This window comes from Symsagittifera roscoffensis, chromosome 2 (assembly GCF_963678635.1).
Source record: "Symsagittifera roscoffensis chromosome 2, txSymRosc1.1, whole genome shotgun sequence".
Taxonomy (NCBI): Eukaryota; Metazoa; Xenacoelomorpha; order Acoela; family Convolutidae; genus Symsagittifera; species Symsagittifera roscoffensis.
In genome coordinates, this window is record NC_087063.1 from 15,826,037 (window position 1) to 15,841,469 (window position 15,433).

Here is a 15,433-nt window from a genome sequence, read left to right on the forward strand (position 1 = left end):
AGAGAAACTCGAAAGCTATGTACCAATAAAACTTTCACTGACACTGACCGTCATAGTTTTCATCGGAAGCACACTACTCCAGTGTTTGTGCACTTATCTTTTTCATCGATTCAAAGCAGTTCGAGACATAACCCCACAATTTCTAAAGACCGCTTATGGAGATATACGAATAAAGCCAGTAGTCGCAATGGACATTGATGAACGCGACAGAGATGAAAAAACAGCTAGACTTATGGAAACACGAGCGGAATGGCAGAATAAATACACGATTCTAGACGTAATTGACGACACGATTGCAGTACCACAACATCACAGACAGATGGAGGATGCAGTACTAAACGACGAGACACTATCAATGCAGGGAAGCAGAATAGACATGAATAGAACGAGATCAATGGGCGAAATCTCAACAACATCACACCAAGGAAAGACTTCACGAAACTACAGCGGAGGAATGAAACTGACTCCTAATACAGGAATCTTAGGTGTGAAACCTCCTTCTATCCAAATAGGAGCTCAATACAACGAGGAGACGACCTGAAGTATAGGAAGACTGAGATGCGAATAAGTTGCCATTTCATCTTTCATTACTGACACTGATTATATCATTTAATTGACCATGACGTTCCCAAACATTGATTCTATGACTCAAGTGGTGGCTTAATTGTAACCTGAATCTCATAAGTGCTAGCAGCACTATTTATTTTCCCTGAACTCAAGTTCTAATTTAAACTTACCTGTTTAACCTTAATTTTATACATTTGTGAAGTTAAAATTTCTTTAATACACAATTCGTGTATGTAAATTTGATAACAGAACCAATCCATTTGAGTGTATATAGTTTAAAACCTTTATTTTATGCACATTTGGTGTACATCAACCAGCTTTAACCCTGTGCCTAACCTAATTTAAAGCCGGTTTAGTTTGTTATTTACCCATTTATAAAAGTAAATTTATAGAAAATTTATTGAGTTAAATTGATTTAAAATTATTGAAATTGAATTATACCGTATAACTTTTAATTCGTTCCTAAAATTTATTATGCTTTTAACATTGCAGTTTCCCTTTGAAATGCAACTAAATGAAATTACTACAGTTTGAAGTTAGAAACTCACCAAATTTTATGTAGATACTGTATTTAAATTGTAACCCCGATGCTAATAACAGTCGCCAGGAAATAATTCGACAGTGTAAGTGTAGCGTACCCATAAATGGCACGCTATTGATAGCCATGAAATAAGTGCTATATTAGAAATTGATGTCATAAATTATTAATGTTAAAATCCCAAGCATGCAGTTGAACAAGTTAGTGTTTATTAAAAGTAAATAGTGAGTTATTAGTTGGGACATATTATTGAATATCGAGCTAGCTGAAAGTAATAAAGTTTACTAACAAAAGTTAAATTCAAACAGCTGAGAAAGTGATAGAGATAGAATCCATGCTGTCGGGGCCCATGCGTCCGTATTGAGATACTGCTAAATCAACTCCAGTTAATAACATGCAATAACATCTAGAAACCATGCGGGTTAATTAATAAAAGCAGTGCATTACATCAATCTACCATTTGTTGGTTTCCTTAGGTACTCAAGTTTGCGCAGATGCAGAACTGAAGGGAGAGATATCGATTGGGCAGAGGTGTTTCGTCCACCCGAAAGCCAGGATTATAGCAGAGGCGGGACCCATCATAATGGGCGATGGAAACATGATTGAAGAGCAAGCATTGATCATAAATGAGTTAGTAAAACTTATTTATATTATAGATCAGCAGACCAAGGCCTACCCCGTAATCTATTGGGTTGAGCTTAACTGAGCTGTGCCGCACTTCTAGGTGATCATTTTGCAAATAGCAGTGAACGTGTGATTTCGAACCCGGAATCATTTGATTGCAATCTTATGAAGTATCCGTATGAAGTGAAATTGCTCACTTAACGGTCTTTTTATAGATTGTATCAATTTTGGGATCTCAAATTGAGTCAGTCACTCATTGATTGACTGACTCAATTTTTTCTTGCTTCAAATGAAGCATTTTTCTTGCTTCATTTTTTCATCGAAAATGCGCTGTCTATAAACGAAAGTGCAAATCGCACAAAAAATTGTGATCGACTTCTAATTGATTTTAAATATCATTATCAGCGGAATAAAAAATTAACTATTGGCCAAGGTTTCGGTTTTTTGTTTCCTAAGATAATTGTTTCTTTACAACGCGGAAATTCTAACTTCTCAAAACTTTCAGTCATTTTTTGGTCTCCTTGATTTCATCTTGAGCGTTCAACTTTTTTTGGCTGTTTCATGGAATCTTTTAGAATACTTTCGGAATTTGAAATTATTGCAGATTCGATACAACAGAAAAATCTAGCGGAGGGCCGATGGATCGGCAGATCATGTACATAGGCTCCAACAACATGTTCGAGATAGGAACAACCGTCAAGAGTAAAAAGATAGGCGACAACAATGTATTCGAATGCAAGAGTTTCATAGGCAAAAATGTCGAAGTTTCAAGCGGGTGCACAATTGGAGCGTTATGTTGTGTAATGTGTAGAGATAGATTACCAGAGAATTGTGTGATTTATGGTCAAGATAGGCTAAGAAGGATAGCGGCTGAAAGACCTCAGAATCCGAATGTCCTCTACGAGTATTTATCACACGTGGCACCTAAGTTTCACAATATGAAAAGAAGCTCGAAAAGTCAAAGCAGCAGCAGTAGTGCGGCCGCTGCGCAGAAAACTCCGACTCAATAAAAACACCCTCTTTAGTTCTGTGTCTTTTATTTAGTAGAAAGTATTGGAAATGGGATTAATTGCCTGTTAGAAGAGTTTTTCATTTTTAATATTTCTGGTATCGAAATAATTCAAATATATTTGTTTAGTTTTGTGATACTAGCCTTAGTGATATTGCATTAAAAAATTTCTAAAAACAATCAAAAGCGATCCATCATTGCTAGAACTCGTGAAGAAAAGTTTTAATTTTCGTAGCAGCATAAAAAGGCGTTTTTGGTTGGTTTTATATGCATGAAGTTAGTGATCATATTCAGCATGTGCACTTGATATGATGCATTTATCCTTTTTTCAGATTTGTGTTAGAATGAATGGGCCTAGAAATACAAAAAGGATACTTAACGAAATGGCGTCGGAGCACAACAGGCTCCAGATGTTGGGAGGTAAACGGAACTGGCCGGGTGTGATCAGTAAGGGCATGCTTCTTTTGGACAAAGAATCTCCTTTCTGTCAGCCCTCTTATGTTTTAAGTAACGCTGAAATGAAAAAACGGCTCAAGAAATTGGAAGAGGAAAAAAATGCAAAGCCTAGTCTGCTATGTTTGCCCAGACATTTTCTAAAGGATGTTTTGAAAAAATTGAGTCCCGAAGACGTGGCAGTGATATCTCGGACGTGTAGAACTTTGAAGCAGCTGACAGATGAAGGCGGATACAGAGGCAAAGAGGTTTATCTGCATGCAAGAAAAATTAATCGATCTCAAATTGTTGATCTTCTGAAAAAGTAGGTCATCTTAGATTTCCGATAAGTCTTTTTAATTACCAATGAAGTAAATACATTTATTCGGGCCGTGTTTTTTGTTTGATTTATTTACAGCTAAAATTGAGTTTCTCAGGCTCAATTCTAGAGAAAAACAATTCAGATTCCTATGCTCAATCTAATGCTAATTGCTCTCACTAGTAACAAATATTAAAATTGCGTGAAAAAAAATTAATTTTATAGATCTAGAATTGAAGCGTCGAATACAAAAATTAGTGCATTGGAAGAAGCATAGAATATTCCGACCACTGTAACCTTCGCATAAAATAACGCTAAAATTTCTTTCAATATTAAAGCGAAATTGCTTGATGAAGCGTAAATTACTTATATTATCAAGTTTTTTCAGGTGGAATAAGCGTTATCTTAAGACAAAAATACTAACAGTTTTTGCTTTCTTTCTACATTGTTTTCATTAATTTTGTATTTAACAACATTTATATGTATATAGATGATTGTTCTTATATATCTTTGGTGTACGCTTCTACTAGGTTGTCATAAAACCATTTTATTTTTTGAGACGCTTTGGAATTTTTTTTTTACTTTTTTCAAAAAATTTACTTTTTCTCATAAACTACTATCGATTTCTAAAAAAGTGATGCCAAAAGGAAGTCCGCCTACTATGATTTGTGCCTTCGGAATTCCCTAGGCTCTTATTTTTTGAAACTTTTACTTTTCTCAAAAACTACCCTCGGAAGTCGGAGAATTTGCTTTCAATCTTTAATACGTGTTGTGGGAAACTCCATCCCTTGTGACTTTTTGACAGTTTTTCAAACTTTTTGATTTTCTCGAAAATTAACCTCCTAAATCTTGGATTTGGGTTTCACTAGGTAGAACGGGTTGCGGTAAGCTCCACTGCATAAACGGACACGCCCAATGTTTTTTTTTCACGCAAAGTTGTAGCCCTCAAAAGAGTCCCAATTTTTGATTGTTTGACCGTTTTTTTTAAACACCTCTAAAACAACTCAATCTTATATCAAGGGTTTAATCGAGGCAACAGGTTGTGGGAAGCCTCCTTGCATAAGATGCAACGTCTTAAAAACTCTACAAAAAATATGTCTCTGGTAAAATTCTAAAATCACAAAAATTTTCCCGTATACTTTAATAGAGCAACAACTAAGGTTTTGGGGAAGCCCTGTTTTTTAAATTTTTGAATCCAAGCAAAACCAAAAATTCTCAAATAGCTATTTCTAGCTTTAGCTGGGCTTCTACTTTACAAATCTTTGATGTTTGCTTCTACTGTTGTCATAAAACAATTTGCTTATAAATACTTAATTCATAGAATTGATTTTTTATATTTTAGTCGGATAATTTAAAAGAGTTTTTTTGTTGCTCTAAATGTTGGTGGTTTCATCATATTCTCAATAAATTCTTTTTCTACCAGTGGATTTTTTATTACCAAATTTTCAGTAGAATAAAAATATGTGTATGTCCAGTTTTCTCTCAAATTGTGTTAGTTTTATCGAAAAACAAGAAGAAAAAGAACTTATTTCTCGTCGACAACCAAAATAATTAAACATTTGTTTCAATGTGTACGTTTATTTTTCAACGAAATGCACTATTAGACATAAGGCTTGGATTATGTGCACTACTGGCCATCCCCGTATCTTTTTGAGTTAAGTTAATAAAAATTATATAAGGTCAAAAAATATTTGTTTAAATTTTAAAAATTGCGATAAAAATATAAAATGTGGCAATTAAAATGTTCGAAATAATCACTTGCATTTTGAATCAAACTGGATGAAACCTTTTGGACTTATTGATGCTTGTTGTTGCTCTTTTCTGGTCGCCCATGAAAAAATCAAATTTCTGTCTGGAAATCATACAAACAGCAATGTTCGAAAATTAGAATAATTTTAGGGCTCATTTTTTGTGTTAATAATTGGGAAAAAGAAAAATTTGGACAAAAATATTTTTCGAACAAAATCGGTATTTCAAGAAAGAATGTGTATCACGTTCAGTTAGTATATTCAACATTTAACAGAAATGAAATGAGGAACAAATGTATCTGCAGTGCTGGTTAGAGTAAAACTCTTCTTTTTTGCTTGCAGTCAATTTTTCGGCCAAACTTATACAGACACGTTGGATGCGATATTTTGAACTTAACTGATTTGAACATTTTTTGTTATGAAAGCATCTCACAAATTAGGTTACTTTCCATCGTATTTAAAGTAATTTTTTCAAAAAAGCGTATCAAATTTAAGTCTTCACAATCCGATGTGTGGAAGATATTTTTCATGTTGTTTCAGGGAAATAGGCTCATTGACAATATCAATGATCAATACTCCACATGACAACTGCAGTAACGAATTGATACCTGAAGGAACAGTGTTCTCCTACCTGACCTACTTGAAAATTTTACCTATCTCCTTTTTGAGTCGAAACCAAGAATTGTTTTATGAACAAGTGATCATAGCATGTCCAAATTTGAAGCACTTGATTTTGCGTGGATTCAGAACTGTTCCAATTGAAAATGTGTTGTCTGCCATGTCCTGCAAAAATTGTTTATACGATTTGACTATTTTGAACATTGCTGGTTGTGAAAATATTGACATTTATGTCTTTTCTCAATTTCTGCAGCTGTGCAATGTACTCGAACGCTTGGATATTAGTGATATTAAAAGCCTCGATAGAGATTCTAACTTGAATATGGTTCTCTTCGCGCTTCCGGAAAGTCTGCGTTATCTGAATATGAGGTAATAGGAAATTTATTACACAAGCCAATTTTAGTGAGCGTAATAGTTATACTACGACTATTCTCTTTTTCTAACCTAGGTCGCAAATATTGGTACCACTTTTGGGGCAGCTTTACGGCTATTTGATAGCATGTGCTTTGACATTCGAATAGGAATAAGCTATCACAGTTGATACATTCTAAATTCATCAAATGATCCGAAAAAGTTATTTGATTCAAGGAACATAATAATCAAAACTCGATTTCAGAAATTTTCTAACAATATATCTCGCAGTTTTTTGAAATGCATATTTCACAGATAATGTGGCTTTATATTTTCCAATTTATTACATGCAAAATTAGTCTGGATGCCTTCAGTTTTTTATGTTACAAACTATTACTAGCAAAATTGTGTCTATTTCTTCTATTTGGTACCTTTTTTGCTGCATAGCATTGGCAATTTGTTAGCATATGTAGCTGCTTTATTTGTGTCTAATGTTTGCCGGTTGTTTAGCGTTCGTGTCCGAGAGGCAGAGTGCGAGACTCTAATTGTCGGAGTCGCAGGTTCGAAGCCCATATATAGCGAAGTTCTACTAATTCGAGGCTTATTTTTATCTTTCCTGTTTCACTTAATAAAGCTGTTTTTGTCGTGTTTTCGCTAGTGTTTGCGAAGCGCAGCTTTGTCTCTGTGTTATTACATGAGACTGATACTATGAAAGTTGCTGAATTACATCTGGGAAATAAAGATTGGTTTGAAAATTGGTGATGGATCTCCATTATGTTTTTTAGATTGCATCATTGTTTTTGATTATTGCAAGGATAGTTTTTAATTGTCAATGAAAGAAGTGAAGACAACGCTTTAAGTCGTGTTTTTGTTTGCTCGGGTTTTTTTTCACGGTATCAATTTGGTTTTTCACGGTATAATTTTTGAGTTCTTTTCAAGTTTAATTCAAATTTCTATTCTAAGCAGAGCTAAATGGCGAATTTTAATAACAAAAGTGCAATTGGCGCAAAAAACATGGATGATTTTTAGCTTCATTAATCGATTTTGATTTTAAGATTTCCCAGAGAAAAAACGTACCTGTTGATTCGGTCAGTTTTTCCAAACAATTACTTGGGTTAACTTTTTCAAAAAAAAATGACAATCAAACATATTTTGAAGCTCAATGAGTATTTGTATTTTGAAGCTCAATGTACGACGATTTTTTTCTGTCTATTGCTTATTTAATATAGTTAATTGCCCAAGAGTTGTTAGCTGTTATCTGATCACTGAGTTGTGTTTAGTGGTTACTCTCATTTTCTGGAGCAACACCTGGCTCCAATGGCAATCAGATGTGGTCAATTAAAGTATCTAATTCTTGCGAACTGTTCGAGTCTTTTCCTAGCGAATGAAGGATTATACAATCTGCACTCTTTGAAATCACTTGAGTGCGTTCGTTTTGATGAATGTCGACTAATAGAATAGTAAGTTTAATTTTCAGTAATTTTAGTAATTTAGTTTTTGGAAAAAAATCCATGCTAAAATTTTTATTTTGGAGGTCTGACTCAATTTTTGTTTTCAAGTTCTTTTCTAATTGGTTCAAAGGAAACTTGCGCTGGTCAATAACAAAAATGCAAATGGCATAAAAGAACGTCATTGACATTAAGTTGCTGCATTAGTGAATTTAAAGTTGTGGAATTCCTAGCGGAACAATTTTTTTTCTGTTGATACAGATTCCTCATTAAAGTTTTTCTAACGGTAAAACTGTCAATTATTAAAGATCAATGCAAATCAGAGAGCTTTAAGATTTAAGTGCTTAAAGATTTTCTCCTTCAAACTCGAAAATCAAGTAGTTAACCATAAATTTCGTTTTGCTACTTTCAAGAGTGTATGGGAAAAGGGAGTTGTAGAGCATTCGCGCTCAATTTTCTTATTATGCAGTTTGAGTAATTTTCTTTTGAGTCTGTACTGTTTGTAGCTCGATTTTCAATTTGAGCTTTCATATAAGTAAAGTTCCCTAATCAGGACCAGACTTCAGGGTTGCATAAAAATCTGATGTATATTCTTGATTGATTTAAATCTGATTTTTATTATTTTACCTTGATTTTTTCGATTTTTATTGGAAACGTTTTTGTATCAAGAATCAATTAATTTACGCAAAATTACTGATTCAGCATCCGAAAGAAGAACATAATGTACCCATATTTTTCTATTCCCAGTCAATTTCTGAGATTGGAATGGATAAATCTGAAAGTGCTGAAAAACTTTTCCAGTTAAAAGTATGCTATGAAGAGCTAAGTACGTAACCAATGTAAATACTGCAAGCTGGGTTGTATGTTTACCGGGGCACTCGGCAGGATAACACAAGGGTTGATTTTTTGAATTTTTATTTTACGATTAAAATCCGATTTAAATCATTGATTCAAATCAAGTTGATTTTAATCATGCATTCCTGCAAGACTTGATTGTCTTGACTGCCTTTACTTTGTCTGACTTTGCCATACGCAGAATTAAATAAAACTTTCAAAAATGGAAAAACGTTTCATTTGTTATAAGCACCGTCCCCATATGGCAACTCACACGAGCGTTGGCTATTTTACACCCTCCCGGAATTGTAACCAGTTTTTAATGTTATAAATGTTAAAAAACAGTGCCGAAAATTAAATCGAGATTGAACTCGTAACTAAATCATTTAATGATTTATCAGACATGATGCTCTTTCTTGAGAGCTCGTAAAACGAAAGCAAGTTCAGCTGCCTTTTTGTCCCAGTCGGTTTCTGACATCGCCGTGGACGTAACCGTGAGACGATATTACACAATCAATACCCGCAGAAGACGGTGGCAAGTCGAGAATTTTCGCTGCGACCTGTCCTAGCTCATTTTCACGAGGCAATTAGATAGTTAAAAATTGTTAGATGTTAAAAAGTATTAAAAATTCATTATTTTTTAACGTTAAAAAACACTGTTAATTAACATGAGGGTTTTTAACATGCCAACCCTGAATCACACTGAATCGAAAATTGAACTCAGGTGAAATGTAGTTTTAATTTCAACTCAAAACAGCAATATTTTTCAGATAGTGTAAAAAAATCCATCAGAAACATCGTTAAAAGGCTCTCCACTCAGGCTCTCCAATAAAAAGATTGGAATAGTTGAAAACTCTCCTGTGATTTTGGTTTTAACACTTGCGAGTGCAAGTGTCTTGTAATCTGAAACAAGACTTTTTTTCCCCGTAAACAGCTTTTACAAGAAGTTGAAGGTGCCTTATAAGTGAACTTTAGCAACTTCGAGACTGCTTCGCACTAGTCTCGGGGTAACGCTTTTGCTTTTTACCGTATGATCTGGGGTATAAGTCCCGGCCGACCTTTTTTCAATATGTATAAAATTGAAAAAAAAACATGTCCGTTGAAAACTGAATTATCGGAAAAATAAAACAAATTTCTTGACAGCTTTTGGAATTTTTTTGACTTTTATCGAATACTACCCTGTATTATTTTTTGGTTTTTTGCGCAGTCAAAAATGCTGGTTTTCAGAATCTTCTCTACTCAGCGGCCGCGGCCTTTTTGCAGATATGGTTTTTTAACTTTTGGCCGTTTTTTTAGAAACTTTTTTACTCTTAATGCACGCAACCTGTTCTTCAGATTGAACCATTCTCAGACTTGTTAGGGTAGTTTCTAAATAGAGTAAATAAAAAAGTTTCTACAAAACCAGCGTTTAAGCCGGAGCAATATATCATATAAATGCAGGGTAGTATTCGATGAAAGTTTAAGCATGTTTAAGCTTTTCAAGAGCAAAAAACGTAGCGAAGACTCTTATGATGCTCTTGCTGATTTTTTTAAGGATAGTTAAAGTTTTGATGCACTTAGGTATAATGCACTTTGTGAGTTTAATTGAAGTTCATCTGCTGAAAATGACATAAATAGCACTCTCCAAATAGGAACGTGCAAATGGTGCAAAAAAACGTTAACAATTTCTAGTTTCGAAAATGGAATTTTTAGATTTCCCAGCGGAATAAAAATTTTACCTATTGATCCAGTTTTTTCAAGTTGGGTTAATTTTATCAAAAAAGCGCCGGTCATAAATCGTTCTGGAATTTTTTTCTTTTAAATTCGAAAGTTCAGATTTTTCCAGAAAGTCGGTGGTTTTTTATGTTTACTTGCGTTAATTACTCTTTTCCAATTTTCGATTTTTGGCTATGTTTTATCCTGCAGAAGAAAATTATTGTCTTTAGGAAGATTTGGTTATAGTAGAAAAACCAATGATGTTTGGGCAAAGTCCAATTTTTGAAACTTCGCATTCCATCCCGCATCAGTATAAGAAATTACAAAATTATCGACCAGCTACTAATGTGTAAACTTTGATATGATGAGAATTGTAGAAAAATCAATTAAGGAAAAAAAGTTATACAAACGAATTGAATCAGTGTAACAGTATAACACGCATCAGTGTAACAAATTCAAAAGCATCAAACAGGTACCTCTAGCTTTAGCTGGGTCCCTAATTATCTCTTTTATCGAGACATACGAAAATTTTGGCTTACGTTTTTTTTCAACTTGCTATGTTTTTTTTGTTTGTTTTGTATGGCAAATAGTGCGAGGCTGCGCTTATTCTCTGTGTGTAAACCTATGATATGGTGAGAATTATAGAAAAATCAAGCAAGAATAGATTAGAAAAACAAATTTGTTTCATTTAATTAGTTAGGGTGTTTTTCGAGCAAAAATATTTTCACTCAAATTTAGTTTGTTTTGCGGTTTCACTTATGATCTTTTAATGTGACTTTCAATTTCATTGAAAAAAAAAGAAAGTCAAATACGCTCTCATAATAACTGTAATAACTGCACCAAAACGGAACTTAGGTCTTATATCAATGCCAAAAATATTTGCGAAATGAAAAATAAAAACAACGGCTATTGATTCAGTTTTCTCAAGTTTGATTAGTTCAATCGAAAAAGCGTCCTTTAAGGTGGATTATTGTTGTTAATACACAAAATTCGAAAGGCTTACAAAAAGTAGTTTTTTTTTAATTTCCTTAATTTGATTGTGCTTGCGATTAGCTAGCGTCAGGGGCGGATTTAGGGGGGGGGGGGGGGGCGGGGGGTGGGGCGGACGCCCTCCCTCAGGGATTCGAACCCCTGCCAACCCAAAGGGTCCCCCCTTTGGTACTTTTTAAGAAATCCATTTTTGGCCGACCGACCCTAAAATTTTTCTAAAGGCGCCTTGGGCGCCAATATATACTAACTTTGAGGGGGAGCGCGCGCCAAAAAAACGCGTTTTTTTTTGTCAAAATTTTCCAAAAAGTGCCCAAAAACGGCTTTCTTGACCTGTTTTTTCAAAAAATTGCCTGCGGCGCAGAAAATTTGGCCCAAACAGGGTGGTATTTTTACTGCTTTGGGAGAGCTCGGAAAATCAATCTGATCGACTTTAAAAAAAAAGGTCGTCAAATTTTTCGAAAATTTTTTGAAATTCCGCCCACCCCCTCGAGAAAATCCTAGATCCGCCCCTGGCTAGCGTTATTAAATTAGAGTTTTTTATGAAAAAACTGAATCTTTTCGACAGCTCAGTCCTCAGTTTTTTTCATCAACTTTGTTAACTCGTCAACTAACAGACATTTTTGAGCATGTTTGCCTTTTCAATACCCAATCTGTTAACACTAGCAGCAGTGTAGTGTATCAGTATAAACCTTCTTTTTTTCTAACCTAACTCGCAAATAAAAGTGTTCATTGATAGTGTTCACTTATTTGGTGGCATTTTTGCTATGATCACGATCTGTAACATTGGAAGTTTCATAACATCTGTTCTTTGCTTTATTTGTGGCTAGAGTTTGTGATTTTTTAAGCGTACGTGGCTGAGTGGTTAGTGCGTTGAAAAAATGCGCAACCGTGGCTGAGTGGTTAGTGCGGGAGATTCATAATCACCAGGTTGGGGATCGATCGCGAGACTTTGGCGAATTTGAACTAATTCGAGGCTTCTTTCTACTTTTTATTATTGCACTTTACAGAGCTGCTTTTTTCATGTTCACAGAGGCGAAGCTTCGCCTGTGTCGAATTTTTTTTTTAAATCTTGGTAGACATGAAATATCGCCGATTTTGAGAAATTTAAATTTTTTATTTACACCTAACATTGTTGTAGGCGAAAAAAAGTTTCCTAAGCATGTGTGTGCTTTTAGGGGACTCAAAGTATGTTTTTTAGTTTTAAAATGTTTTAACGCTCAAACTTTAATTGATTTTTTTTGCCTCAACGTTAGTCTGCGCATGTATTACCGGCTTGTATTTTTCGTTTCAATGCTAATTAACTACATTTGAGGCAAATCGATTTCCACGTATAAAAGTTTTAGTAGATTTGATTTTTTTCGACAGTTTTGCAAACCACTTCCGTTTTAGTAGTTTTGTCACGTTTTAGTTTAGCTAGCTTTCAATGATATATTTGAGCTGTATCGCAAGTGGCGCGAAGCTCCGCTTTGCCTCTGTGAACACTTACGCTTGTTTCCTACTTAATTTAAATTCCCAATTTGTTTGCAGCGAAGATTTGTACGTGATACTGGAGTTGAGCGCTGGTATCAGGGAAGCTAGTGGTCCTCCTTCACCATTGGAGAAAGAAGACTTGAAGTTACCACAATTCGAAAGACCCGAGTGTTATCTCGTTCAAACTAGAGACAACCAAGCTGTAATGTATAATCAGCGGCGTAGAGTTTGGCGAGACTGGAGAATGTTTGATCTGAAGTTTGATTCGGATCCGGTCTAAGCAGGGCGTAGCAGTAGGTCAAGAAAATAGTCAAAAATTATGCCATAAAGCTCGAATGATCTTTATCCGTATGTTATTAACAGTAATGGACGCAGTGAATGCTCTTGTATAGGTCTTGGTGATTTTTTCAAGTTTTTTTCAAGTTTAGACTTTTTGCGTTTTGACTTCTGGTTTCTTTTCAAGTTCATTTCATTTTGTTTATTAGTACGAACATTCTTTTTTTTTCCAGCCTAAGTCGCAAATAAAAGTGCTACTTTTGGTGGCACTTTGAACGGTAGGCTGCTGTAGCAGTATAGGGTCATATTTGCTTTAACATTTGATTAGTAAAAAGTTAACACAGTTGATGCATCTTTTTTTCATCACATGAACCGAAAAAAAGTTATTGTTTGAAACGGCAGTACAATGATAAAGAGCTCGATTTCAGAAATTTTCCAAACCAATGTATATCGCAATTTTTTTTTGAAATGCATAATTTATTTGGCTTTATGCTTTCCAATTTATTACCTGAAAAGTTGTCTCTTTTTGTGTTTGATGCTACTTTTGTTGCATCGAATAGGCAATTTATTAGCATATGTAGCTGCGTTATTGGTGGCTAGTGTTGGGTGATTTTAAGCAGTGGTTTTTGCGTGAGACTCGAATTTGCTAGGTCTCAGATTCGAATCCTACGCGTAGCCGAGTTGTTGCTAATTCGAGGCTTGTTTTTTTTATTAATTCACTTGATAGAGCTGCTTTTTGGTCGTGTTCTCGCAAGTGCTTGCGAAGCGCAGATTCGCCTCTGTGTAAAAGGAAGGCAAACTTCACTATCAAACAGCGAAAGTGTAAAGTCACAAAAAATGATCGACTTCTAGTATCGAAAGTGGAGTTTTTTTATCAGATTTCCCAGCAAAATAAAAATTTGCCTATTGATCCAATTATCAAATTGTGTTAATTTTATCAAAAAAACAATCAAAAATTGTTCTTGAAATTCAAATTGTCTCAAGAGCATGTATTTTTTCTTTAAAATTCGAAACTTGAAGTTTTTTCAAAACACAAATCAGATCGATTGAGCAATCTCTCAATTTTTTTTCACTCTGATTGTAATTTTTTTACCTTTGATATTATATATAATTGCGTTGCACATTCGTTGGAGAATCTGGTTAATGATTTCATATCATTCAAAGTATTTTCAAGTGCTCATAAACTTGTCTCAAATTCCTATTGAGGCATCCCCCACACGAGAAATGGGGTGGGGGAGGAGAGATTGCTCAGTTGATCTGTTTTTGTTTCCTTACGTTCATTACTCTTTTTTAATTGTCAGTTGGCTATGTTTGTTGATTTCCTGTTCAAAGTGATTGTGCCTGAAGGTTTAATATTGAACTGATGTCATTTGTTGTGCTGAAGTTTAAATAGTTTTTGTAGCTCTTATCATTTAAATTGATAAGCGAAACAAGGCTTTTTATTTATTTTTTTCAAAGTATGAAAATGAAAATTGTTTCTGTAGTTGTTTATTGATTGTTGATGTTTTAGTTCTTTTTTTGAAGTTTCAATAAATCTTTTTATAATTTCCCAGATCAATCATAAATGTTTCCCTATTCAAGCTTAATTATTTCCCGTTTAAATGTATTTTTTTTCAGATACAAGTAATTGAGTTTTTTTGCATCGGTTGGAATCGAACTTTGGACCCCTGTTGTTGAAAATCACTGAAAAAATAACAATGACAGACTTGGTACTGGACTCGAACATCAGACTGTGGGTTTTCATTCCCATAGTCATCATCACCTTCTTAATAGGGATATTGAGACATTACGTGTCGGTGTTGTTGGCAAGCGAGAAGAAAGTGGATCTTCAGCAGATCATGGACTCACAGGTAGAGATTAATTTGAGGGTGAAATAAAATCTTTCTAGATTAAAATAGCCAAAGTTTCAATCAAGTTATCAAACTAAAGCTTTCAATGGTTGAAAAGCAATCGTGTACATAGGAGTCTTGTGTTCTCGCATGCGGCATACCTGGATACTTCTTAGTTTTTAAGGCTCCAATTGTAATTTTAGGTAGATGAGGACCCAAATGAAGCCAAAATCTGTTATACATTTGAATGCCGTCTTCATTATTTCGCCATGTTTAAGGTTTTTCAACCTATAATTTTTGCATGTTTTACGAATGAAATTTTTCACGGTTAAGCTATATCGTATAATGCAATGGTTGAGAATTTTTTTTTTAGATTTTCCAGTTTGAACTCAGTGTTTATATAAGAGGTTTAAAATTAGACACCCAATAGAGTTATGTTGTCAGGGTTCTCGCAGGGGTTGCGAATTGGGCCTCCAATTATGACTGCTCCAATCCTTGTAGTTTTCGAGATATGACGTTTTTATGATTTTTTTAATTTCAGGAAACTTAGATTTGACAAAATTTGAAATTCCCAACCCTGTAGTTGGGTGATGTCAGGTACTCGTAGAATTTGGGAACTTTGCCTCCAATGATGTCTGCTCAAATGATTAGTTTTCCAGATATGACGTTTTTTATGATTTTTGTT

At 34.4% G+C, this 15,433-nt stretch overlaps 3 protein-coding genes across 3 annotated transcripts in view; all 3 read left to right on the plus strand.

Moving 5' to 3' along the window:
- LOC134839017 (dynactin subunit 6-like) overlaps positions 1-2,867 on the plus strand; it is a 275,517-nt gene extending 272,650 nt beyond the window's left edge. The window contains exons 3-4 of the mRNA XM_063854407.1: positions 1,582-1,735; positions 2,334-2,867. Coding sequence (XP_063710477.1) covers positions 1,582-1,735; positions 2,334-2,739 — 560 coding nt within the window. The 3' untranslated portion in view covers positions 2,740-2,867. The remainder of the gene's footprint in view (positions 1-1,581; positions 1,736-2,333) is intronic.
- Positions 2,868-3,074: 207 nt separating this feature from the next.
- On the plus strand, positions 3,075-13,350 carry LOC134839501 (uncharacterized). Its single transcript, XM_063855078.1, has 4 exons — positions 3,075-3,495; positions 5,778-6,224; positions 7,487-7,666; positions 12,701-13,350. The coding sequence occupies exons 1-4, from the start codon at positions 3,083-3,085 to the stop codon at positions 12,921-12,923; spliced, it is 1,263 nt and encodes a 420-aa protein (XP_063711148.1). The 5' UTR covers positions 3,075-3,082; the 3' UTR covers positions 12,924-13,350.
- Positions 13,351-14,540: 1,190 nt separating this feature from the next.
- Positions 14,541-15,433, plus strand: part of LOC134839245 (ER membrane protein complex subunit 3-like) — a 98,494-nt gene continuing 97,601 nt past the window's right edge. Inside the window, exon 1 of the mRNA XM_063854735.1 lies at positions 14,541-14,769. Within this exon, the coding sequence (XP_063710805.1) occupies positions 14,617-14,769 (153 nt within the window). The 5' untranslated portion in view covers positions 14,541-14,616. The remainder of the gene's footprint in view (positions 14,770-15,433) is intronic.

Excerpts from the sequence above, each read along its gene's own strand:
- LOC134839501 (XM_063855078.1), top strand. The coding sequence starts at position 3,083 with ATGAATGGGCCTAGAAATACAAAAAGGATACTTAACGAAATGGCGTCG. Across the intron at positions 3,496-5,777 it reads ATTGTTGATCTTCTGAAAAA|GGAAATAGGCTCATTGACAA; the intron begins GTAGGTCATCTT and ends ATGTTGTTTCAG. Across the intron at positions 7,667-12,700 it reads GAATGTCGACTAATAGAATA|CGAAGATTTGTACGTGATAC; the intron begins GTAAGTTTAATT and ends ATTTGTTTGCAG.